This window comes from Etheostoma cragini, chromosome 4 (assembly GCF_013103735.1).
Source record: "Etheostoma cragini isolate CJK2018 chromosome 4, CSU_Ecrag_1.0, whole genome shotgun sequence".
NCBI classification, from domain to species: domain Eukaryota; kingdom Metazoa; phylum Chordata; class Actinopteri; order Perciformes; family Percidae; genus Etheostoma; species Etheostoma cragini.
The window spans coordinates 24,366,852-24,393,615 of record NC_048410.1 but is presented as its reverse complement, the minus strand read 5'-3'; the positions used below and the strand labels follow the sequence as shown (position 1 = coordinate 24,393,615).

Here is a 26,764-nt window from a genome sequence, read left to right as displayed (position 1 = left end):
TTTATATGATACCACTGACAGTGACTACATCATCTACTGTATGTTTTCGGCAAAACAGAACTAAAGCAGAAAATGCAGAAGATCCATCTTATGTTGTTCTTTACAAATGACATAAATGTCTGACTGAAAACAATTTTTTTTCGAAATTTGTATGCATTATGCACTTAATACTATCCAATCGCAATAAATGAAAATCACAACACACATCCAATAGCTTCCCATGTATTGTGAAATAATCGAATTGGGACAAAAGAATATCGCCCCAGCACTACACTTAATTGTCTTTCTTTGTCACCCCCTTGTATCACCCTCTTTTGTCTTACAATTATTCTCCAACCTAACATCTCTTCCTCCTCTCCTTTCCTTCTTTTCTTCCACCCAGTGTGGGAAGGGGAACCCTAAAGCAAGGGTCCAGAGTGAACGGACGGTGCTCCAGTATCACTACACCCAGTGGCCCGACATGGGTGTCCCCCAGTACACCCTGCCCGTCCTCACCTTTGTCCGCAGGTCCTCAGCCGCCCAGAAGCCTGACATGGGCCCCATGCTTGTCCACTGCAGGTAATGTCTCTAGTTCCCTCATCACTCTTCCCTCCATCCATCTTTGTGTCTTTTGTGTTGTCATTGTACTCATGTTCATAGTGAGTGTGGGCATTCTGCGTCTGTCTGTTTGGCTTCTTTCAATTTTGTACACTTGGATTATATAATAAGGTATTTTTGGAATTATTGTAAAACGAAAGCATCACTTTCATCTGTTGTGTGTTTGTAAAGAATACACTCTTTGAACTGCCATAAGAAATGCCACAATCTTATTCACGTCTTTGTGTTATTGGCGGAGAAATTACAAATTGACTTCACAGTGATACCGCTGTGTTTTTTTACACTTTCATCTGCTTTCACCACAGCTGCATATCTAAGGCTATATCTACTGTACACTACATTTTGGTTCAAAAACTAATATCTTTTGTCACGTTCACACACCTCGCGTCCACACTACTCCGCCATTTTGGAGACATTTAAAAACGGTGCCCCCGTTTTGGTTTGAAAACTCCAGGGTTGCTCTTTAGCATGGATGGGCACAAACAGAGACAATTGGAAAGTCAGACCTGACAATATACCTGACAGGTAGCTGACATACCTCTCGGAACAGTTCCACCTCGTCTTCGCTCCAAGCTAGGAAATCCCTGCTCTTCCTTGTCTCTTCTCCAAAGTATTTTCTGTACTTTCAACCCTACATCCATGATTTCCAACCGCAGAGTAAGTTCAGACAATCTGCTTCTTTGTTATATACGCACGCGCATGCCCAGTGAGTTTGTATCATCCGATATGCGTTTTTCAAACACATTCTCAACTCCCATCGCGTCAAAAACAGACGCTTGGTCAGGTGCCTTTGGCGTTTGTTAATGACGCAAATAGTCTCCTTTAGACGGCCGGGACTCTTGCCGTCACTTTTTAACAATCTGGGTCGGAACGTACATTTAACTTTGTTGGGTTGTGGAAAATATGGTGGGTGGGGTTACATAATGTAAGTTTCAGTGACGCGCGGGACAAGAACTGGACATGAACCCAGGTCTCCTGGCTGAAAGTCCTTGGGTGTTTGAACCATCCACCCTCGTAACCAACCACCCAACACTGGTTTTCAGTCTGTCACACTACTCCCTACCGTCTCTATAAAACTTTGTCATCTTACAGCACAGAGTGAGAGACACTGACCAAGCGCCGTATTGTACAAGCTGGGAGTGACAACGGGTTGTCTTTTCAGACGTGTTAATGTAGACGCAGATTGGTTCTGGATTGGAGCTAAAACTCTCCTGTGTAAAGATATTGTTGTTTTCTCTTTTTTCCTCTTGCTCTTTGGATGCTTTTTATTATAGACCTTAGTGGTCCCCTAATACTTTATCTGAAGTCTCTTTTATGTAGACCTTAGTGGTCCCTTAATACTGTATCTGAAGTCTCTTTTATATAGACCTTTGTGGTCCCCTAATACTGTATCTACAGTATCTTTTACATAGACCTTAGTGGTCCCCTAATACTGTATCTGAAGTCTCTTTTACATAGACCTTAGTGGTCCCCTAATACTGTATCTGAAGTCTCTTTCCCGAAATTCAGCCTTGGTGCAGAATCACAGCAACTAGAGCCAGTCCCACAATGAGCTTAAATCAGTATGTGCCATTTCTGAGTCTGTCATTTGAGGAGGAAAGCGGCAGTTGGGGGGGTGGGGTATCCTTGACCAACTGCCCCTTTGCTCATTTGAAAGTCATGCGGAGCAAGATTCCAGATCGACCCATCTGTCGAAGTCTCCTTGGGCAAGACACTGAACCCGGTGTTGCCCCCGATGTTGCGCCATCGGAGTGTAAATGTGTGTGAGTGTTTATCTGATGAGCAGGTGGCACCTTGTACAAAAGAATCGGCCACAGTGTATGAATGTGTGTGGATGGTGAATGGTTCCTGTATGATATAAAAGCACTTTGAGTAGTCGTTAAGACTAGAGAAGCACTATATAAACACAGTCAATTTACATTAAGGATACCCAGTGCTCGGTTTACACCTATCATCATTTCTAGCCATTGGGGGACCATAGCCAGGCTGTGGGAACTCATTAATGTTAAAAAGAAAAATCATTAAGGGACATTTTCATGCCATGGGACCTTTAAAATGGAAACAGTGTAGATGTAGCCTAAGCAGCATCATTGAACCTGCTGTCATAGTTGCCAGCTTGTATTTAAGGGCATTTTACAGTAAGGCAGGCAGAGAAATTACTGGTAATTGTGCACTCACTGTGTCCCCCGGGGGGAGAAGGAGGACGAAGCTCTCCACTATCATCTGCGCTGTGATCATAGATAATAACGTGTCACAGTTGCTCGCCGCTGTGGCTGGAGACACACCACTCATTACTAGCATTTCGTACCGGCACACACAGATGTCTTCCTGCTCATTATGCACCAACACAGCACACAGAGACACTCACGTTCACCCTGCTGCCCTGCTGCGTTAAAGCAACAGGACATCTAAAGTCCTGGATTTGTAAGAACAGCATAAGTGTTAACTGGATCTGTGGCCATGCTGTCAACTTATCCCCATGTAGACACTGCTCAGCTACACTCTGTTCCTTTTGTTGTATTTTCTTCTTTTCCTCGATGGATTGATCAGTCCTGATCAGTAAAAAAAACAAATCCCATCACTTGAATGTGTTTCAGCCCCAACATGGCTACCACGCCAGTAAAAAGTGGACTTTCTTATGGTCATTGCTTATTTGCAGTTGTATCACAAATTAATGATAAGTATTTGAAATACAGTATCACAAATAAATCAATGAAATACAATACCCAGTCTGTGACAGGTGACAGGATAATCACAAGGAAATATGAAGTACTGTGAGTGGAATATTAAATACAGGCAATGAAGAATTAGTGTTTTGAATCAAATATATTTTCATGATTTTAAAAGTACAATTTGTTGTGGACTTTAATGACCAATTATCCATCTTGGATCTGACATGATATGTAGTTATATTAACTACATATATATTATTTATTTTATTATATATATATATACTTTACCGTTTCTATGTTAATACCTGTCACTACAATTTCACTTCACATGTTTTCATTTAGTTCCGTTGCCAATGCTAATGTTCTCAATACTGTGACACGTTTGTTATATTGAACTCTTTAGGAGAATGTGAAGTCAAGAGTGGTTTAGCCGTTTGCTCAACTTGTTTGGGGATTTTTTTGCACAAGGTTTATTATTTAAATCTGGTCTTATCTGCTCTGCGGCCCTAATCCAAAGTGCTGTGCATCTGCCACTGTGCACTCACACGATAAGATGAGATCAAACTGCAGCGTCTGTTCACACACAAATGTTTACTCTCTCTTCACATAGTCTGCTGTAACAATCAACAGATAACTAGACAAACTAACATCTGACACACCTTCTCACACACACACACACACACATACATACAGTACATACACACACACACACACACACACACAAATACATACAGTATATACACACACACGCACACGCACATACATACACACGCACATGCACAAACTACACACATACATACACATACATACACATACACACACATACACACACACACACACATATATGCACACACACATATTATACAAACACATACGCACACACACCCATTCATGTGCACATGCACATACATACACACATACATACACATACACACACACACACACACACAAAGACACACTGGCACATTTACAGAAATGTTAATTAATATGCATCTTCTTTTATGAATAAATAAAACTAAATACACACACACACACACCAAATCCAAACATGTATACAATATATTAAACACAGTATATTTATGATTTGCATGATTGCAGTCCCACAAAATACCCATACAGTAAATATCATCATCATGTGAACATATGAATCTGGACTTGCACATTGATGGATTAGTGTTTTGCTTTTGCTAAATTGCCATGCTGGTGAGTTTGCAATTAGTTCAAGACATTTATCAGAAAGTGCATTTCTATTTATTTTTTTAACCAGGTTTTTCCACTATTTAGATACATCCATAGACCCCTGACATTATCCTATCAAATTTGTCTCCACCCACAAGATGCTAATAAAAATGGCTGCTGCAAGTACATGTATGTTGTGTACAGCAGTAAATGAAATACTGAATGAAATAATGTCATTGGAAAACACATTTAAGGGATTGCCCATGTGTTTGCAATATTGCTTGTTGATGTCTAAATCCCTCGTTTCTTGACAGGCTTTCTACTGTCACCTCTGTAGTCAATGTTTTTAAAAGTAATTTAATATCCATTGGAATGCTCATTTCTAGAGATGTTTCAATACAGATACAAGAATGGTAAAAAGCTCCGATACTGCCTAAATCACTGGTATCGCTATCTTTAAGTACTGGAGTCAATGCACCAATCTGATTCCATGTAATTTAGCCCTGAAGAAAATCTACTTTAAAGAACTTTATTTCTGTTATTTTTTTCAACAATTGTCAATCCATTCACATGTCACAAGCCTTCCGTGATCACGCTCATCTCTACTAATTTCCCGTACGTGTAGCATTCCTTTCATCTTTCTGGCTTGTGTTGTGTTGCAGTGCTGGAGTGGGACGGACGGGGACGTACATTGTCGTAGACAGCATGCTGCGGCAGATCAAGGACAAGAGCACAGTCAATGTACTGGGCTTCCTCAAACACATACGCACCCAGCGCAACTACCTAGTCCAGACTGAGGTTTGTATGTCTCACTGCATTTCATGTTGATTAAATTGGATCCTCGACTCCTCCACTGGCCTCCTTTCCTCACGTCTTTGTCCCTCCCATCGGAGAGACGAGAGAGACGGGACAGATAGTGGGTAGATTTGTATCCGACTTGATCCCGACTTGCTCTGACGTCATGCACACGTAGGCAACGATGACCTCGCGAGATCAAGGTGGCCCAGGTTTAAGACGCAGACAGCACAGTTGCTCTACACCAACTGCAAGACCCAGGCGGACCCAGGGCATGCTGGGAAACACCGGCCTTTCAGCTGATTTAACAGCTGGTTCACAATCAACTCAACATGACGTTTTATGTAAACTTTTTATTTATTTGGAATTACGGATCATTTACAGTCTGTTGTTAATTAAAATCAGCAACAGATCCCATATAGAGCATTTTGAGAGCTACTCTGTCTTAATTAAAACAACTGGAGACTTTGTCCCAGCTGATATCTGATTACATTTTATTAAATCGGAATCGGACCACAGTGTTTCTGTCACTTCCTGTTCAGCCTGAAGGCTGCAGAAAATGGCCGGAAACTGTCCAACTTTATCACAGACCTTTGTCCCTGCCCCCGCAGGTGCAGTCCATCTCCAACAAGCCTAGCATCAGAGAGACATTTTGTTTGTTTGCAGTGTAGCAATCGAGTTATAAAAGCATGGACAACAACATATGCATATGCCTCATTGTTTTCTCTGAGGGGTTCTGCTACAACATTTAGACAAAGACAGTAGGGCTGGTTAATTTATCGATACATAAGGCTAGATATTGTCTTACATTTTGGATATTGTGATATTGTTATAGGACTGTTCTAGGTGTTTTATTTGCCTTTACCCACTTAGTCATTATATTTGTTAAGTTTGCGCTTCAAAACAGAACTGGACGAGGCAGACAAAGCAGGTTTAAACGTTTTTTTGCAAAAGTGAGAGCTCAAAAGGGAAGCTGGGGAGGGTTGCAAGTGCAGATCTGGATGCAAACTGAGAACAACCGGACAATCCTGGGCGAGGCAAACGAGCAAATGAAGCGTGGCAGAGCATAAGTTAAGAGGAGGTGAAAGCAAAAACAGAGAGCAAAATAGAGCAGAACTTAACACTGTGACTGCAAAGAGCGGAGTGTGAGACTGGGTCAAATACCGGGGCAGGAGTAGATGGCTTACAGGTGGGGGAATGAACAGGCAGGTGAATGGAATCAGAATGGCCATGCTCAGCCTCACACAGGAACACAGACAGACAACAGATCCACCAATGGAATCTTTTTCCTCAACATAGTGTTTGCTATAGCTGGCCTAGAGAACCATATCACACAATCTACCTACTACATCTCTTCTGTGTTTGGCCAAAGCATTGTAATAACTTTAATAATATCCCCTGTCCCCCTGTCTATGTCTCTGCTGGCAGCAGCTTCTATTCTGCTTATCTGTATCAATATGTGTTCTGAATTCTATTCTTTTTATCTCTGAAAATAACGACTTACTTCAAACAAAACTGCATACAGTATTGCAACTGTTTAGTTTAGTGTGTGTGTGTGATTTTCAAAGCTTTTTCACAGGGAGAACAGTCACGTTGCTGCACGGCATGTTTCAAGTCATAAGGAAACCCCAATATGTTGTTATAATGGACACTTTGGTTCTATGGTTTTGGGCATTACAAACCATCTGCCATACCAGGTGCTGAACATCTTGTTTGTCTTTTGTCACCATTTGGCGGATCCAGGAGCAGTACATCTTCATCCACGAGGCCTTGATGGAAGCCATTTTGGGGAAGGAGACGGAAGTGTCAGCCAACCAGCTTCACAGCTACTTCCACAGCATCACGACGCCCGGACACAGCAGGCGGACACATCTGGAGAAACAGTTCAAGGTGAAGGGACAGAGGACATTCACTATTCATTCCACATTAAGTTTGTCATTATACATTATACACAAACATGTGTTTTGGGAGAGGGTGTCTATGTGTACTGTATGTGTAGGTATGACAATTTGTGAGGACCTGTTTAGACTGGAAAACAAATGCATGATGAGGGTTCAATTCAGTTCAATTGAATTTGATTTATATAGCCCCAAATCACAAAAACAGTTATCTCATTGCACTTTTTATCAAAGAGCAAGTCTAGACCGTACTCTGTGCTGTTATTTACAGAAACCCAACAGTTCCCACCAAGAGCAAGCATTAGGCAGAGGCAAGGAAAAACGTCCTTTAAGAGGCAGAAACCTCGAGCAGAACCATGGCTCAGGGTGGGCGGTCATCTGCCTTGACCGGTTGGGGGTGAGAGAAAAAGACAAAGAGAGAGAGACATAGAGTGAGATAGAGAGAGAGAGAAAGACAGACAGAGACAGAGAGAGAGAGGTAGAGAAAGAGAGAGACATCGAGAATTGTAGCAGAGTGTCTAGCAGGAAGATGGAGGCAGCAGGTGACTCCAACCACAGATCCAGAGCCAGAAACACCTGCAGGAAGCGAGAGGAGGAGAGAGGAGAGGGGCGAGAGAGCACAAGACTAGGGGGGAGAGAGCACAAGACTCCGGGAAAGGGAAGAAGTTGAGTTAGTAACATGCGTTAATTGGATTAGGTTGCATACAGATGGAGAGAAGGAGGAAGAGAGAGACGCTCAGTGCATCAAAGGCAGTTTTACAAAATCTGTAAAAAATTCTGTGATGGGCCCAGGGAAGAATTAAACATGGCCCCTTGAGTTAAGAAACAGGTTTACGGTTCCATGACACACGGGAAGAACGGGACGGTCTCCTGGGTGAAAGTCCTGTGTTTGACCCATCCTTTATGGTTGTTTCCCTTTGAGCCAGATTGGTTTGCTGTGTTTTCTTAGCTCTTTGCTGGGGATTTCCAAGCAAGAGCTGCTTTCTGTTTTACCTTCAGCTTTTATTCCAGAAATTGCCGCTAGGAAATGAATTGTCGTTGATCCAGACTAATGACACACAGACACAATGCACTTTATTCTGAAAAATTGCAGTGAGGGAGAAGTGTGTTTTTCCACTGACAAGTTCATTTCTTTCATGTAATAGGCCTGCATGAAAAGAGATATATACATTTTGATCACGACAAAAGATTTTAAGTTTATAGTACAAATGTGTACAATGTTATCCTGACACCAAGGTACAATACGAAGCATGTTTCCCCAAATCTTGTGTATTAGCAAATAATGTACGTGTTGTGATGCCATTTAAAAGTTTGACAAAGTGTAACTTACCCACCTACTCTTCTTCTTTTGTGTTTTAGATGGTAACACAGTGTAACGCCAGATTCATGGAATGCTTCAACGCTCAGAAGGAGTGCAACAAAGAGAAAAATCGGAATTCCTCCGTGGTGCCGTGTAAGTGTTACACTCTTGAACCCTATTATGTTTGAAATGACACCTTCTCGCCAGGAGTAATAACCAAAGCAGAAAATAATACAATCAGCTGGATTTAGAAACCGTTGGGACTATTCAATAAACAGTGACAGTCATAAGACATTACAAAAGTAACGCAATTACAGTAATGTATTCCGTTTTGCTGTAACGCAATAATATAATCCTGTTGCTGGATTCGGTGGTTGAAATGACCGCGTTCACGGATACATCTGTGACATAGACATCATTTTCAGGATTTGTTTACGCTGTGTGACAGATGACACGTGTCGTGAGTTAATGTTTAAGCTTGCTACACGTAATATCAGTACATTTTATCAGCCGTGGAAAGTAACTATACCATAGTTCTACTTCGATTCAATTGTAAGGGGTTTTTAATTTAGTATTTAAATATTCTACTACTTATTAGGTCACTTCTAGTCCACTACAATTCAAAGTAGGCTATTGTATGTTTTAGTTTTTATTGAATAGCTTTAATTAGTTCACAGATTTAGATTAATAATACAAAATAGTATAGTAAGTTATGATGTAAAGACGAGACTTTGTTGATCCCGTGGTGAAATTCACAAGCTATCAGCCAAGCCATACTTTTGTTTTATTTTGGTGAAAGTAACTTAAAAGTAAGGCAAAATTAGTGTAAAGCATCACAATTCTGAGACACTAATATTGTAATCTAAGTCACTCCTACCAAATGACAGTAACTAGTAATCAATAATGTATTACATTTTGGAAGTAACTTGCCCAATACTGTCAATGAAAACATCTGAGCTTATCTCCATTAAAGAAGAATGGTACATAGAGATTCTTATTTCTGAATGTCAATGATGTTTCATACAGAGAGATCATTTTTTACCCATGAATGAATTTTAAGGGAAACTGTACAACATGTAAGATTGGTTCACAAGGTAAAAAGATTTTTTTTAAATTCCCTTCAAGGTTTGTGTTGCTATCAGTTTCCTATCAATGGGAATGTGAAGAACAACCCTACGTTTGCAACTTCAGCATAAGAATAATATTTTCATATCAGCCTTCAAAACCTAACCTTCATATGGACTACTCTGCAGCTTATGCACAGCCTAAAAGAATCCCCTGATATGTGAGGTAGTAACTAAGGTATCCATCCACAGACACAGCTCATTTTAAGGATTCACTGGGCCACATGTGTGTTTAACATTAAAACACGATTTATAACATCATGCTGATAATTATCAGCATCATTTTAATAGCTTAGCACAAAGTATTCTACATACTAAAAAGCTATGTGTAAAGGCTTTAGGCTGCCCTACATGTCATTGTAGGTCCAGTTTTATATTCAAGCTAACAATGTACAGCGGGGTCCCAGCTCCATCTCTCTTAAAATTAAGGGCTCCTTGGCCTATACAAATGTGAAGACCCCTGATTTAGTCACTGGCTTCTCTGAATCACCAACAACTGTCTACACTCAACTAATACCAACAAAATAATAAGGAAATGCACATGTATTGGCCTCTTACTGTGATTGGTCTGTTCTGATAACCTGGTAAATGGCTATATTTTTCTCCCCCTCCCCCCCCTGTCTCTGTCTCTCTGATTGCAGCGGAGCGAGCGAGGGTGGGCCTAGCACCTTTGCCCGGCATCAAAGGCACGGACTACATTAACGCCTCTTACATCATGGTCAGCACTTCTTCTTCTTCTTCTGTCACTCCTTGCTCTTTCCTGTCTCTCCCTGATGTTTTGAATCAGAGCATGGTTAAAGCCCACTTCAGACCAAAGATTCGCAACAAAACCATTTTAGAACGTCACTGGGAAAAGATGCAGCAGTCTGAACTAGTGATGGCCGAATGAAGCTTCGTGAACTAGTGTCTTTATTTTCTGGGCCCACTAGATGGCGCTCTCTGTTCAACAAGAGAATCCACTGAATTGCAATGCCTTAGGCCTTTCTTTTAAAACCCAGAGCTAGTCTGAACCGGCCTGTTTGCCACGCCTGTCTAAATCAAGCACGTTGTGACAATGGCGAGTATGTTTCTCTCTGCAGTGCCCTACCGTCTACGTGCACATTGCATCTTGCGTAGCGTTAACTTCTGAGGACACACATCAAAGATAAAATGATCCATAGTACATTTTATTTTCAATGTTACAAACTGATGGTTGAAATGAAGCTGTGAATCAGAGAACTAAAACTGTAGCATCTCACTATCACTAACTTTGTTCACATTCATATTTCAAGCTACAAAAACCCTAAAAGTTGGAAGTTCTGCTGCGTTCCAGACACCGTTTTTAGTCCGTAGGTTACAACTTCAAGTCACGACTCACGACTTGGTAGCGTTCCAGGCAAAGTCACCACAAACCCTTCTAGCTACCGTCCACGTTAGCTAGCGCTAGCTGATTCTAGTGATGTATAGTCAGCGACATATTTTGGGCTTCATTTAATAAATATAATCTGTAGTAGTACACAATTGTGTAATGTTTTGATGCCAATTTGCGTAATTGCTGCCTGTATATGTCTATTTATTTCTATTTCTCACCGTTAATCACCGGCGTCTGTACAGCATTAACAGGGGTCAACATTGTTATGTGTGTGTGAGACCAAAAGTTCACGTGGACTGCCGTTCCTGGGCACTTTCACAGCTAGAAGGTTGTAAACACAAGGGTTACGGGTTGCCTGGAACGCAGCATTAGAACGGAAGAGCAAAGAGTCGTTATGGAGATGATACAAAGAGTTGTTGTTATGGAGATGATACACCGTCTCGTGGTATTCGTGTAATCTGGCAGGTTTTAGAACGCTGCAGAGTGAACACTCAGCTGGTATCCTTGGCTGTGTGTTTGAAATTACACTTTTGTTTTAGTGATGCCTAAATCCCCAAATGCTCTCCCAGCTCATGTTGATAGTAGCGTAGCGTAGTAGCGTAGACAAAGCTCAGAATTAAATCTCAAAAGTGTGAGATATGTGGAGATTTTAGGTTGCTATATCAAAATCAGGGACTGCTTCTTTAACAGGGTTCTCTAGGAGCTTTGTGTGGCACTTCCGTACTTTTCATTTGTCAGGGGTAAGACGGATTTAGAAAACCATCAGAGGCCGAGATATGCTGACTTTTAGTCCACTAAGAACCATTAAGGTATTACACATAAGGATTTACAGTTTTGTGAATCACACTAATCAAGTCTTGGTTTCTAGTAACCATGGAGACTTCTACTTCATCACAGAGTATGTAATACAGGCTTTCCATTAACACTTTGAAGTCTTAAGCTCAGCCAAGATAGCCCTGATGATTCAATGATGACATTTTCTCAGAGTTGAAGAAAAGCGCCTCCAGAATCACAAAATACATGACTCAGCAGGCTGAGTAGTGCTCTCCTTGACTGGTGAACTCACCTTGATGTGCCACCCCGTGCCCCCTTCTAGCCCCGCCCCTGGGTCAGCTAACAGCAGTTCAGTATTTTCCTTACGACGGCAGGTTTCATACAAAATGTGATTTCCCCTCAAAGCTCAGTTCAGTCCTTTAAAATGAAGCCAAATCCTAACAGTGCAGATGAGTCTCTGAGTCCGAGCTGGTCATGTACTCAGTTATGTTAACACTATAGTTTTAAACCCAAATGAATGTACTGTACCTGTCCCAATGACCGGTTGGGTTTTGGGGTTGTTGTCTTTCACAGGGTTACTACCGGAGTAACGAGTTCATCATTACCCAGCATCCTCTGCCTCACACCACTAAAGACTTCTGGAGAATGATCTGGGACCATAATGCACAAATTATTGTTATGCTGCCGGCCAACCATGGACTGGTAGGACACACACACACTTACACACACACACACACACACACACACATGACAGTTATTAGTGCCATCCACCACTTTAACAAGCATGTGAACACCTGCATTGTCTGCCCTCTAAGCTGGTGTTTAAAATATTATAAATCACACACACACACACTCACACGCACATCTTCATGAGCCAATATTACCATGGGTAATTTGTTGTAATTGTGGTAAGCCTGAAGAAACATACCTGCTTTCAGTGTGTGGGGTGGCTGCGGCTTAGTGTTAGAGCGGTTGCCTGGCAATCAGAAGGTTTGATCCCTGGCACTGCAACTCAATGTCAAAGTGTCCTTGGGTAAGACACTAATGTTGCACCATCTGCATGTAAATGTGTGTGAGTGTTTATCTGATGAGCAGGTGGCACCTATGGCAGCCTCAGCCACAGTGTATGAATGTGTGTGAATGGTTCCTGTACTATTGAGTAGTATTTAAGACTAGAAGAGTGTTATATTATACAAGTACAGTCCATTTACAGTATTGCTCCGTTGCTTACCAGAGCACATCTTTTTTTCCCATCCCAGAATGCTGTGGACATGGGCCAAAGTAAAAAAAATTCCAGACCCTCCACAGTGAAGATGGCTTTTGCTAAGTTTCCCTCTCTCATTCCCAATGCTCTGGCGTTTCCCTTTCTCATTCCCCATGCTCTGGCGTTTCCCTCTCTCATTCCCCCTGCTCTAGTGTTTCCAAGCCCCAAAAAGACATTTGGAAACACTTTTGACTCATTTTGGTTTGGAATCTGGGCGTGTTAGTTTAAACAGAGATGTGGGTGCACAGAGATTGTAGCAAAACTCATAGCAATGTGAGTGTAGTCTTAATGTAGGACTCTATGGAATCTGTCTTGTAATTTTTTTAAATTGTCATTTCACAATTCCGTCCATGATTCTGTTCACAGAAACTATTTAGCTCTGCGTTATTGCTGCCATCAGTCTGTGACTGGTCCCCTCCGGGGCACGTTTCACAAAAAAGACATTTGCCAGAGGGCTAGACCACAGGCAGAAACATTCTGATAGGCCGACAATTAACCATGTGCTGTATGTTCCCATAAAATGTGACAATGGAAAGTGATACACACCACAAAGTCTTTCATATAAGTAAATACCTACCTATAGTAAAAGGATGTGGATTTTTACAAGAAGCTTTCATTAGTTGTAAACCAGACATACAGCCTGTGTAATGATGCTTTGCAAATTGCCGGTCATATGGTAGGTCAATGGGTGCACTTTAACTAACTGGAACATTAGGTCACTTATTAACAACTCTGTAATTGAAAGCTTGGGTCACAGCTGAGTTCAACATTACCCATGGTATTCTGTTAATCTTTATCATAGGTTTCCCTCGATTGCAACATCTAACTCGTTCTCACTCCCAACTCATTAAATCCTGACGCTTGGTAATTGTTTCTAAGCGTCAGATACCAACGCAAAAACCTTAAGAGTCTGAATGGTTACGCACCAGGAAGAGCAGCAGCTCGACCGCCACGCTGTAAGATCAGGTAGTGTTAAGAGAGACAACGGTGGAGAGTAGTATGAAAGGCCGAAAATCTGCATAAGATGGTTGGTTGGAGGGGTGGCTGGGTCTAACACAGGGCTTTCACCCCTGGAGACCGGGGTTCGTGTCCCATTCTTGTCACTGAAACGTACATTTTACACCCCACCCAACATCTTTTCCAGTCCCGTTCTTGTGCTGCATGTCAGTTAAACCTATGTCCCGATCCACAGCGTCATGATATGACACGCCAACAACAAACACCAAAGGCGATGGGCAGGGAGAATGTGTTGCAACATCAGCCATAGGACATAGATTCTGCAGGAACGGCAGAACATCCAACTACTGCAGATTCAGTGACTCACTGGCAGTGGTGGAATGTAACTGAGTACGTTTACTCAAGTAACGTACTTAAGTATAAATGTCATGATACTTTTACTTTACTTGAGTCTTTTCTTTTCATGCCACGTTCTACTACTACGCCGCTACATTTCAAGGAGAAATATTCAAATTTTTACTCAACTACATTCACCTGACAGCTTTAGTTACAAGCGTACTTTACACGCTAAGATTTCTGCACACAAAACACATGTAGGGTATTAGAATACACTGTGTACTTTACACAGGATATACAGTATTACAGTGATACTGTATCCTGTGACACAACGTTACGTGAAGTAAGTGAATGAATGAACCCAGTAGTGAAACGCTCTCTGTGCTCTCTTGTGCAGGCAGAGGATGAGTTTGTGTACTGGCCCAGTCGGGAGGAGGCCATGAACTGTGAGGCGTTCACTGTCACTCTCCTCAGTAATGACCGGCTCTGTCTGTCCAATGAGGAGCAGATCAACATCCACGACTTCATCCTGGAAGCAACGCAGGTAATTCAGGGAGACAGAGAGAGATTGTGTGTTTTTGTGTTTTTGTGTGTTTGTGTGTGTGTGTGTGTGTGTCTTTGTGTGTGTGTGTGTGTGTTTGTTTGTAAGAGAGAGAGAGAAAGATTGTGTGTGTGTGTGTGTGTGTGTGTGTATGTGTGTGTGTGTGTGTGTGTGTGTAAGAGAGAGAGAGGGAGAGAGAGACACTTACGATTAATTACTTTACTGGTACAAAGTATGTATACAGTTTTTTATTGACCCTAAATAAATATGCAGACACACACACACACACACACACATACTTTTTTCTACATGATTTCATTGTTTTCTTTATGTTTCTTTGTTTGTAAATGTATATTGTATATTTTAGTTTATTCAATGAATTGTATGTATGCATTTTTTCTCATTTAATTATTATTTAATTTTATTATTGTTAATGCTTTGGCAATTTTGTTTCTCTGACATTATTCGTAAAAAAGCAATTTGATTTTGAGAGAGAGAGAGAGAGGGAGAGAGTCTTACCTTCTTCTGCCACAATATATGGCAAAATAAGTAGAGAATGCAGTACATTATCATTTTTAATATTCAGATTATTTTATATTATCGTTTCAACGTACCCTTTGAGGAACATGCACATAATTTGTTTATTATCTGAATTCATATCATAAGCATCCTGTTCACTTGTAATGTTATATCTGACGTACAGTATCTTCTCCTCATTGTTGTTTATATGTATTTTTGTTCTTATGCTGTGGCAACACAGTGAAAAACACATTAAAAAATTGAAAATTGAGAGACCACCGTTACATTCTCCTATGTCTTTACATTGTTATAAGAATCTAATTTCTTCATATTGCATATTGCTTAAAAACTCTGTTTTCATATTTTCTCTCTCGCTCTCTCTCTCCCTCTCTCTCTCTCTCTCTCTCCAGGATGACTATGTTTTAGAGGTTCGGCACTTTCAGTGCCCTAAGTGGCCGAAACCCGACGCCCCCATCAGCAGCACCTTCGAGCTCATCAACGTCATCAAAGAGGAGGCGGCCACCCGCGACGGACCGACCATCGTCCACGATGAGTCAGTCATACATTTGATTTATTATTATGACTCGAATGAAGTAGATAACTATTATGACTCGTATGAAGTAGGTACAGGAAATGATACCGTGTGAAATTAGGAAAGCTTAGTGAAAGGTTACAGTAGATAACACTAGGTCATTGGGTCCGTCATCCCCAATATTTACTGGCTCTGAAGCATCGACTCCCAGCTTAATATATATATTTATATATATAGATATATATAGATATATCTATATATATATATATAGATATAGATATAGATATATATATGTGTGTGTGTGTGTGTCTTGTTTTTTGGGATAACATTTTTATTTTTATACAGTCAAGAAAACACTAACAGCGACAAATAACTACAAACAACACCATGGGACGGAGATAGATAGATAGATGGATAGATGGATAGATGGATAGATAGATGGATGGATAGATAGATGGATGGATAGATAGATAGATGGATAAATGGATAGATAGATAGATAGATAGATATTGTCAGTCATGCAGCACAGAATATATTTATGAATGAAATCCTAGGATACAATATACATACATACAATATGCATGAAATAAGAATAGGATTCAATACAAGAACAAATATTTGAAATATATACAAGTTGGGAATACAAAAATATGCAACTGCTCAACTATTAATGATGTCTCATAGGTCTTATCTAGCATGTGGTTGTGATGATTTCTGAATATATAAATATACTGTATGTATATCAAGAAATCAAGATGTTTTTGTGAACATAGAAGGAAGTGAACAAAAAGCGTATAGGCCCAAACAGGCCCATAGAGCCCCTGGCAGCCTGACTATCCTGCCAGTAGAGAACAGTGGGGAAAGACACATATTGTTTAACTTTTTATACAACAAGTGACAGCACCTCCAACCCCCTCACTCCCCCAACAGGTACCCAAGGAAAACTGCCAATTAAACGTAATGAAAGTGTCTTTAGTATCGACACGCGTTAGTGTTCCTGAACAACACTGATCCAGCAGCTTGCCTCATGTTTATTCATTAGAATAATGAAGACTGCTTGTCGCATCCTCGAGAAGAAGAGTGACTAATTGAGCACTTCATCTGGTTGCCATGGCGTAGCCGGCTAGCACCAGCGCAGCGGCTGTCAGTTGGAGGCTGGTCCTAATTGTTTGCGCGCTCATTATCCAGCCAGGCGTGGTTGTTAGCAGCGGTTGGTGCTGCGCCCCTGACAGGGCTGCTAATGGAGGAGGAGAGCCGTTACACTGGGACGTTCCCCAAGGGAGCCTGACGCCGCGCTGCGCTGTCATCCTCAGGTGGATTCATGTGCTATAAATCAGGGGGGGGTCCTCAAAGTCAAGGCAGGGGGGCGCCAAATTATTGTTCATTGTTGAAAAATGAGAAAGTCTTAGAAAAGAACCTGAACTTTGTGGAGGGCTCCTAAGAAGGTTTGTGCGGGGAAGATATGGGTATGATGGGATCCCACATATTAAACCCCCGGTGATGACCGGCTTACTGGCCTGCAGGTAGGGCAGTCACTAAGGTATCCATCCACAGATACATTCACTGTATTTGTAACATTAAAACACGATTCATAAATCATGCCAACAAATTATTAGTCTTGTTCAATAGCTTAGTATTCCATGCAAAAAAAGGTATGTAGGCTTTAGGCCGTCCTGCACGTTATTGTAAGTCCAGTTCATTTCATACTATATAAGTAGCAGGAGGTCCATGCTCCGTCTTCAGTTAAGGGGTCCTTGGCTTAGAAATGGATGTTGTAATATTTCTGAGATTAAAGTAAAAAAAATAATTGTTTCTCACTTTTGATTTAAGTCAGAATGCTGCCTTTAATCACCACACTGACTCTTTTTCTCAGAATTCTGGCTTTAAACTCAGAACTCAAATAAAACATGTGGCCCTAATCCTCTTCCGTAAAAAGGCACCAAATGCTGCTGATGATGATGTAAAAAAAAATAGCTTGGCTGACATCAAATGTAGCTACATTGAATGTTGACTACAAATGTGCCCAAAACAGTACATTTAGTTTTCTTTTTTATTTGTCAGCTTTACAATGAAGAGATATTTCATTTTGATTACTGCTTCAGCGGTCAAAAGAGCAAAATCAACAATATGTTGAGGAACCAGCAGAGAAACATACTATAAGCGCTTTCCTGGTATTAATGTGCATGCTAACCCCAGACCCTGGCTTTGTGTGTGTGTGTGTGTGTGTGTGTGTGTGTGTGTGTGTGTGTGTGTATGGCAGGTTGGGAACAGTGTCCGCCGGCACGCTATGTGCCCTCACCACCCTGTCTGAGCAACTGGAGAGCGAGGGGGCCGCTGATGTCTACCAAGTGGCCAAGATGATCAACCTAATGAGGCCCGGAGTCTTCACAGACATTGTGAGTCCAATAACTGCAACTATACAACTACAAATATAGCCGCAAGCCATAATTCCAAGTCAGAAGAAGGTATTTGTAATGAGCCATGAATACGGATATTCTACGGTTGAAAAAATGTAGTGCCAAAGGAAAGGGCTGTCCGGTAGCAAGGTAGAGCTGTGAATATTCTATACATACAGAGTACACTTAAACTGATAATTATTTTTTCAGTGTCTGAAATGTAGCTGCTGCCCCGTCCACAGCAGGACATTGCTTTGCTTCCGGGCCTGCTTCTCCAAACTGGAGGCGTGCCGACCGCCATCTACTGTAGCCAACACGCCGACTATGGAGACGTAGCTCATACAGCCACGTTTTTAACAAGCCCTGAATGACTTGTTGAAAACGGCCAAAAAGGCAAATGTACAAGACTGTGTACAGAAACGGTCGCAGACTTTAAATGGTAGGGGCTCGCTAGCTGTCTGCGGGTTTGCGATGCGGTTAACATTTCCAGGATAACAGCACATGTTACCAATCAGAGGTGTTGCTTGTGTCAAAATGTGATAAAATCAGGTTTGAAGTTAAATTAAGGGCAAGAATATAATGTGTGCCTTTGTGGTATTGACAGGTGACATCTTGTGTCTGCCAAAGAGAAATCCCATGCCCCCCTCCTCCATAGTCACATCACTGCATATGTTGTTGCAAGCTGCAGATTCAGAGACTGTACCAGGCCAAAGCCTTAGGCAGTTTGCTGAGAAGCTGCAAAATCAGGTAAAACGGAGCGGAGCAATATTACGTCAACAAAGGACTTCCCTGAGAAGGAGGTCCTTAGACTCAAAAGTGTCCAATTGGATGTTTAAGCAGCATGTCCTGAAATTCGTAGAATAATTGCTTGATGATCTCGTATCGGGAGGCCGCTGGTGACTAGTTATGCATCGAACCAAAAAGACAGGAAACTGTTTTTCACACTGTAATTAAGTGATATTCAAGTCAGAATTTTACAGATTTGCCGACTTTCAGACTTAGAAATTCCTGACCTTTTAAGGGTATTATGTTGACCAAACTGTAAATGAGAAAGCTACATGGGACATGTAGTAAAACAGTCAAAGATCTTTGTCTTGTTACCTTAAATAAAAGCATGTCAATAAACTAAACATGTCTCATTGTTAATCTCATTTCCAGTGTGGCCTGTAGGGAAATCAAGTTTAACACCGCTGAACTACAGGATATGGCTCGGTTGTCATACAGTAGGGATCGCGGTACTGGTTTATGAGGCTGAAACCGATACCGATTCATAGTAGATAATGAAATTAATAACCGATATTTGCAACAAATATGCATTTACATTAAAAACAAAAATATATAGTCAGATGGTTTTGTGGGGGGGACATTAAGTCCAACTCAGAGGTGGGTGAAACCAAAGCAGAGGGACCGACACAGAGCTGTGCTCGAGCCAAAGTAGAACACTTCTTAATTCATTAACTTTATCAGTTTTAAGGGCTTTTGTCTACTCCGCTCCTTCTGCATGGAACTCTTTGCAAAAGACTTGAAATTATCTGAACTTATTTCCTTAAATGCTTTTAAATCCAGATTGGGAGAACCTGAAATGACCTGTTTACATTGTAAATGTTTTTAACTATCTGTGTTGTATAACTTTTATAAATGTAATTGATTGTGTTTTTGTCTGCCTCTTGGCCAGGACTCCCTTGAAAAAGAGTTTTTTAACCTCAACGGGACTTTCCTGGTTAAATAAAGGTTAAATAAAAATTAAAAAAAGTTACCAGGCATATAAAACGCCGATACAGATAATCTGCAACAAAACAGACCAATAACAGGTCTATCTCTATCATATAGTATTTAGTTCTGACCTGAACCCCCCCCCCCCTCTCTCTCTCTCTCTCTCCCTTCCCTCTGTCTGTCACTGATGGCCTCCCAGGACCAGTACCAGTACCTATACACATCTCTGCTCAGCCTCGTCAGCTCAAAGGACAACAGCTCGTGCACCCTGGTCGGGGACAGTAATGGGACCATGGCGTCCATGTCCGACCAGTCTGACCAGGCAGAGAGCATGGAGTCCCTGGTGTGAGAGGAGCCCTTCAGGGGGCTTGGAGCTTAGCGGAGCAGAGGGCGTCTGGGGTCTCTCGGAGCGCCAGAAAGGAGCCCCTTACCTTTGTAAAACGTCAAGGAACTCTTGTGAACAAGACTTTTTGAGGCCTTTTTGCCAGACTCTTGGTTAAAACGAATAACCTGATTACTTTTTTACACTGATAAAAAGTTTTTGATATTTATTTTTTTCGCCATTTTATGTCTTAATGTTCTCCTACTGAAGGGATTGCACCTGCGTTTTTAAGTTTGACGACGGCCTCGGTCGGTAGGCAACGAGAAACACTCTTCTGTCTTTTCTTGTTTGCACTATACAATGTCAGTGTTACTGCCTATACTAAAGCTGACTCACTTGGCTTTTCTCCACTCAAGTTTTGAATTATTTTATTTTTTTCGACATTCCATGGCTTTGGCCCTTATTGAATCAACTGCTTCTGTGAAGGACATTGTTCTGCCTGCCAGCTACCAGTTGATTTAAAGACAGTGGGCAGAGGAAGGCACCGAATCTCCGCCTCAGTGACAAAAAGCTGTTTGACTACAGCTCAGCGTGACCTCCTCCGCCCTGCTCACATATCCTACTGATATTACCACTCATGTATCACAACAACCGAGATCTTGGAACCTATTGCCACAGACAAGTAGCGCTTGTTTTTAGTGAGTAGTTTCCTCTTATCGTTCAGTAGGGTCGGGCATCGTTGATGTGAACAGTTCTGATTCCAATTGCGATTCTCCTTCCAATTCCGGTTCTTATCAACTTCAATTCTTTGAGGGTTGAGTTGAAGCAGGTCACAGGCTCATGCTGCTTTCTATTATCCTCAACGATCCGACTCGGACCACGGATATCGGAATTCTTGCTCGGTGTCTACAAGCTTGTCTGAGTACCGAGCTCTTAAATCCGAGGAAAGGGGACGTGTTGGTGTGTGTTGCTAGGCAACGTCTGTCTTTCTAGTCAGAACTCCGACTCAGATAAATTAATAGAACACAGCAATATTTCCCAGATGAGAGGAACATTTGATTTTGTTCTATGGTGAAGTACAGTTTCATAACTGGAAAGCCACACTAGGGTGTTGCTTACTGTGCTCCATGGCTTCAACAAGCGCCTGGAAGTACGAGGTCGCTACGGAAACCAAAACTTGCGTCTGTTAAATTTGGAAGCGATGATTAGATTCAAAAGTTCGGAAATTTGCAAAACAATTTTCTAAACACATGAAAAAACAATTCCATTGGAATCGTGATTTTTTTTTCCAAGGTGGAACCGGTTCTAGATGCTCAATCCTACTATTCAATTTCTGTTTTCTTCCTTGTTTTCTTGTCACACTCCCTCTTTATTAGCGAGTCACGCCCATGTTAGAATACTTAAGGTGGTGTAATGACTGCTACTGTGAAGTTTTATTATTATTTCTTTGTAAAATTCATAATATGCTTTTTAATATATGGAAATACTGTATGTATACATATATAAATATATCCTTATCATAATAACTTTGTGATTTTTGTACATGTCCTTTTTGGCGGTTGATTTCCAGCGCGCCGATAGTGCTCCGGTACTCGCAGCTGATTCACAGCCATCTATCTGGAAGCGGACTCCCTCGGCCCTCTGCGTTCTTGTATGCTGCTACGTCACCTGAACTCACACACAAATACACACATCCAACACACCACCGGTAGTGATTTTAAATTTCAAACATTTGACAAACTACAACCAGGTGATGCAACGACATGTAATTGCCATTCTTTTTGAAAATCATGTTTTTAAAGGTTTTTTTTCATCATAAAATTCATTCTGACAGAAGAGCACGGATAGAGAACACCGAGGCCTGTACCTGTGTGTGTGTGTGTGTGTGTGTGTGTGTGTGTGTGTGTGTGTGTTTGTGTGTGTGTGTTTGTGCGTGTGTGTGTGTGTGATTACAGGGTTGAATCTGTATGATCTGCATTGGGACAGCAGACTCAAAAACAACAAGCTCTATGCAACATGTTGGTTAGTTTTGAGAAATCTGAAACGGGGTTTAAAACCGTCTTTGGGTTCTTATTGTTAGTCCAGTCAGATTTGACTGGTCTCACTGCAGTGGGTTAAGATTTTTCAAACGTTAAAATCCATTCATTTTATTTGCACTTACAGTGTGTCGCCTGGACAGTGAAAAGAAACTGCTTCAAAATTCTCTTTAGGTTTATAACCTGACAGTATAGTAGGCTACATCTTTAATAACTGCACATGGTGCAAAAGGGAAAAATGTGAATAATTTTCCCATTACAAGTTTTTCTAATTTGCAGACTAGAAGCCTAAAGCCAGTGCTTTGACCACCATAACTGTAATGTATTTCGGATGAATGACAGCAAGCTGCTACATTTAATATGGTCGGTTGGTTATGATGAGCAGGAGTTTGTTGAGAAACGCCCTTTTTCATTCCACTGGTGACTTCACTGACATTAGGAACTCATCCACCATCTACACTGCCTGTACCATCTCCCATGTAGGCAAACAATGTTTACAACACATAATGCTCAGGTGTGGCTAAATTTCACAAAAGACAGTAATTATATATTAATTTGTCTTATATTAATGGCTTTCTTTATTTTTATGAAAATGAACCACAAGCTGCCTCATCATTTATGTTACAATATTGTTAAAGGTCCCATGACAGGGTGCTCTTTGGATGATTTTATGTAGACCTTAGTGGGCCCCTAATACTGTATCTGAAGTCTCTCTTCTATAGACCTTAGTGGTCCCCTAATACTGTATCTGAAGTCTCTTTTATATAGACCTTAGTGGGTCCCTAATACTGTATCTGAAGTCTCTTTTATATAGACCTTAGTGGGCCCCTAATACTGTATTTGAAGTCTCTTTTCTATAGACCTTAGTGGTCCCCTAATACTGTATCTGAAGTCTCTTTTCTATAGACCTTAGTGGGCCCCTAATACTGTATCTGAAGTCTCTTTTATATAGACCTTAGTGGTCCCCTAACACTGTATCTGAAGTCTCTTTATATAGACCTTAGTGGTCCCCTAACACTGTATCTGAAGTCTCTTTTATATAGACTTAAGTGGTCCCCTAATACCAAACCTGATGTTTCTTTCCCAAAAGTCAGCCTTGGTGCACAATTACAGCCACTAGAGCCAGTCCTACAATGAGCTTTCCTTAGTATGTGCCATTTCTGAGTCTGTAGCTTTTGAGGAGGAGGGGGGGCATAACCAACTGCCACTTTGCTTGTTTGAAAGCCATGATGTCTCTCTCTCATGGGTGGGCCAAATTCTATGGGCGGACAAAGCAGAGAAAGGGGAAGTAACCTTTCCCCCTATGACCTCACAAGATCGTCCCATCTGAGCTTTCATTTTCTCAAAGGCAGAGCAGGATACCCAGGGCTCGGTTTACACCTATCACCATTTCATAGGCAGCCAGTGGGAACTCATTTTAATGTTAAAATACCTCATAAAGTGAAATTGGCATGCCATGGGACCTTTAAATTGCAGCTTAAACTTGATAAAAGTGAAAGGTGGGTTTTGCTTTTACCATATTTTGCTTTCTTTCCTCACTTCATTAATTTGACAACAATGTGGAATGATGGAGGGATTTTCTATGAAATGACCAAAACCAGAAAGATAGTTTAGACTGTCTCTCAATACTAGCATATTTCCCTACCCTGCACGTGGCCGATTTATTTCTACTCCAGACATTACCCTTTAAAGAAATGTGTGTTATTTAAATGGATAGCACTCAGTAATATCCTAAAACAGCTGGCCACTGTTGTTTTTAGCAAACGTTACTCCAGCCCGAGGAAATAGTAATCTTGCTGGGGACTATATTTAGCTGCAGAATAAAACACAAATTGCGTCATCTTTGGATTTGTGGACAATAAAACATTTATAGAACATTGACAACCTTATACTTTAAATGTATGCTATATGGCGGTCATCACCAAGTTAGACAATAAATAATACTTTGAAAGCTCTGAAGGCTGGGTGCTGGATCCTAAAAGTGAATCGTCATAATGACCGCAGCTAGGACAGCTAGTCTCAGATAGCCAGACCTCCACAGCGCTGCGGAGGAAGGTCTGGCAAATCCACACAGCAAAATTGTGCTCTGGTTAATTGGCATTTCTTTAAACCAATCACAATCGTCTTGGGCGGTGATAAACGCCGGACGGAGCCACGGTGCCTCTGGAAAAGGAACTGGTTTTGGTGGAGCATGTGTACGTTAAATAGTAGTTTTAGTCGTACAACAGAACACTCAGTTTGGACAGATAGTCTAGCTAGCTGCCTGGATTTACCCTGCAGAGATGTGAGGAGCAGTTAACCATAGTCCTCAGAAATCCACCAGAGGTTAGAACGCCAACACAAAGTAAGAGGAAGGTAACGGACATCCGTCCAAAATGAAAGACATCCGGCGGAATTTCCGGCGGCACCTGAACAATCCCGGAAGGTGAGCGTCATGGATATAGGGCGTCCTTCCTCAGTGAGGGCACGGCCCAAAACATCCGTTGTGTTACAATAAATTCCTCAATAAAATTACGGGCCTGGCTCCTTTTAAAAACACAGATAAAAACAGGGTAATGAATAGAGTTTTTATATATTTAAAATCAGGATGAATAATTTCCTGCAGAATATTTAGTACAACTATGTGATGTATTGCACTAATAAATGAATAAAAGGTATTCTACATATGCATAGTAAAGACAGTTTAGTGGTGTAAAGCCCATATCAGACAAAGATAGGCAATGAGCCGGTCAACAGCGCAAGAACCTGCCAGTTCCTACCAATGCGACGACACAAGACCGTGTATTGTCTCCATAGCAACCGCTCCTTGCACCTCCGTCCAACTTCCCGCTTTAAGGCTTTTTTGTAGCTTGATAAATAATTAGTTACGTCTAAATATGAATTTGGATAGTGTTAGTGCAATGCTTGCTACAAATGTCAATAGGGATGAATCAGCGAAAACATGTTTTATTTCTCCGACTCACGGCTTTGTTCCAACGCCGCTTTGTTGCTCCCTCTCTTCAGTCACTCTCTATCTCATGGTGACTGGTTGAAAACATTCAAACGTATCGCCCAACCTGGTCCCTACCTAGCTAACAACTCAGTGTCCTCCTACCTCACTGGTAGGAGAGTGGAGGTAGTTACTCCGAAGACGGAGAAGCTAACGTGGCTAATTAGCTAGCTAGCTAATCAGTCTCGGTTACCAGGCGTCTGTTTGGCTCATTTTCTGTAACCAACGTAGCATTAAAACATGGTGGAGAAATCAATCTAGCTAAGAAACTAGCTATCTATCCCCATGGATGTTTTATAAGAAAGTTGTCCATGAAAAAACATGGATGTATTGTGATAAACAGTACATTCACTATTGTTTCGGCGTTTTTTCTGCCACCACAATGCGTGCGCAATTGCAGAGACGTAACTAAGCCGTCCACTCCAAATTGTTATAGCCGTTGAGGCTCCGTCTACAACTCAAAGCCATTTTGAACAAGCTCTTTGTAACATAAAAATAAAATGGAGAATGGGTCATTTTATTTTTGTCTACAGCTGACTTCTCTCTTGGCTGTTGAAATAAGTGACGTATCTTAAATTCTAAAACCCGCCTCGTCAACTAGAACAGCTGAATCACAATGACACCATCAGCTGGCTGGAGTTGAAACTTTTCCCTACTAACAGTATTGTTTCGACACAAATCTTTAGTCTGAACTGGGCTTTATGGTTAGTTCCATCAAATTCTAGTGCTGTCCTAGTGGCTTTCTTAAAAGGTAGATAATACTCATTGACCATGTGGCCTGACAAACTGTTGCTCTTCTCCTAAAACCAGCCATAACCACGCAGAAACGCCGTCTTACCTTACACTGGTATTTTCATCACCAGATTCTAGGCAAACGCATACCCAACGACATTAAACCCAGGGCTTGGACCAGATCGGATTTATCTGCCAAACACCAGAGAGGCAAATTTCTTGTCACAAGAAAACAAGCGATCATTTTACACAATCTGCGTCCACTGTGTGTTAGGAAAGTGATCCACTAGCAAAAACTGCATTTTGGAGAAAACAGAACAGGTGGAGGTCCAGATGTTCCAGATCCGTGCTCGCTGACAGAGGTGTGATCACCCGCTCCGACCTCCCAAGGCCTTGTGTACATAGCTTTCATTCCACACTCCCGTTATTTCTCCAGAGATGTATATTTTTTTTGTGATTTTGTGGCCTACGAGCAAAGAGCTGAGTCTGAAATGTTTCCTGCTTCAGCTGCTGTAACCTGTCACACACACACACACACACACACACACACAAATTATTCCACTCTTTGACATGCGGATGTTCTAATTTAGCAGCTGATTTTGATGATCTTCTGTACCGTACCAGTGGCGTGAAATGACACTTGTGGTTTTGCATTTTGAATGAAAATGTGAAAGTGTTTTTTTTCACACAGCACAAAACAGATAATGTGTCAATGCGAGGGGGGGGGGGGGGGGGGG

At 41.4% G+C, this 26,764-nt stretch overlaps 1 protein-coding gene across 2 annotated transcripts in view; it reads left to right on the top strand.

Annotated features, from left to right (window-relative positions):
• The window catches only part of LOC117943172 (receptor-type tyrosine-protein phosphatase gamma-like), a 455,813-nt gene extending 434,012 nt beyond the window's left edge, over nucleotides 1-21,801 (top strand). For both annotated transcript variants that reach the window (XM_034869129.1, XM_034869128.1), the window contains exons 20-29: nucleotides 383-558; nucleotides 5,111-5,246; nucleotides 6,987-7,133; nucleotides 8,501-8,594; nucleotides 10,207-10,283; nucleotides 12,264-12,392; nucleotides 14,645-14,791; nucleotides 15,718-15,860; nucleotides 18,100-18,235; nucleotides 20,148-21,801. In XM_034869129.1, coding sequence (XP_034725020.1) covers nucleotides 383-558; nucleotides 5,111-5,246; nucleotides 6,987-7,133; nucleotides 8,501-8,594; nucleotides 10,207-10,283; nucleotides 12,264-12,392; nucleotides 14,645-14,791; nucleotides 15,718-15,860; nucleotides 18,100-18,235; nucleotides 20,148-20,297 — 1,335 coding nt within the window. In that variant the 3' untranslated portion in view covers nucleotides 20,298-21,801. The remainder of the gene's footprint in view (nucleotides 1-382; nucleotides 559-5,110; nucleotides 5,247-6,986; nucleotides 7,134-8,500; nucleotides 8,595-10,206; nucleotides 10,284-12,263; nucleotides 12,393-14,644; nucleotides 14,792-15,717; nucleotides 15,861-18,099; nucleotides 18,236-20,147) is intronic.
• Nucleotides 21,802-26,764: the final 4,963 nt, after the last annotated feature.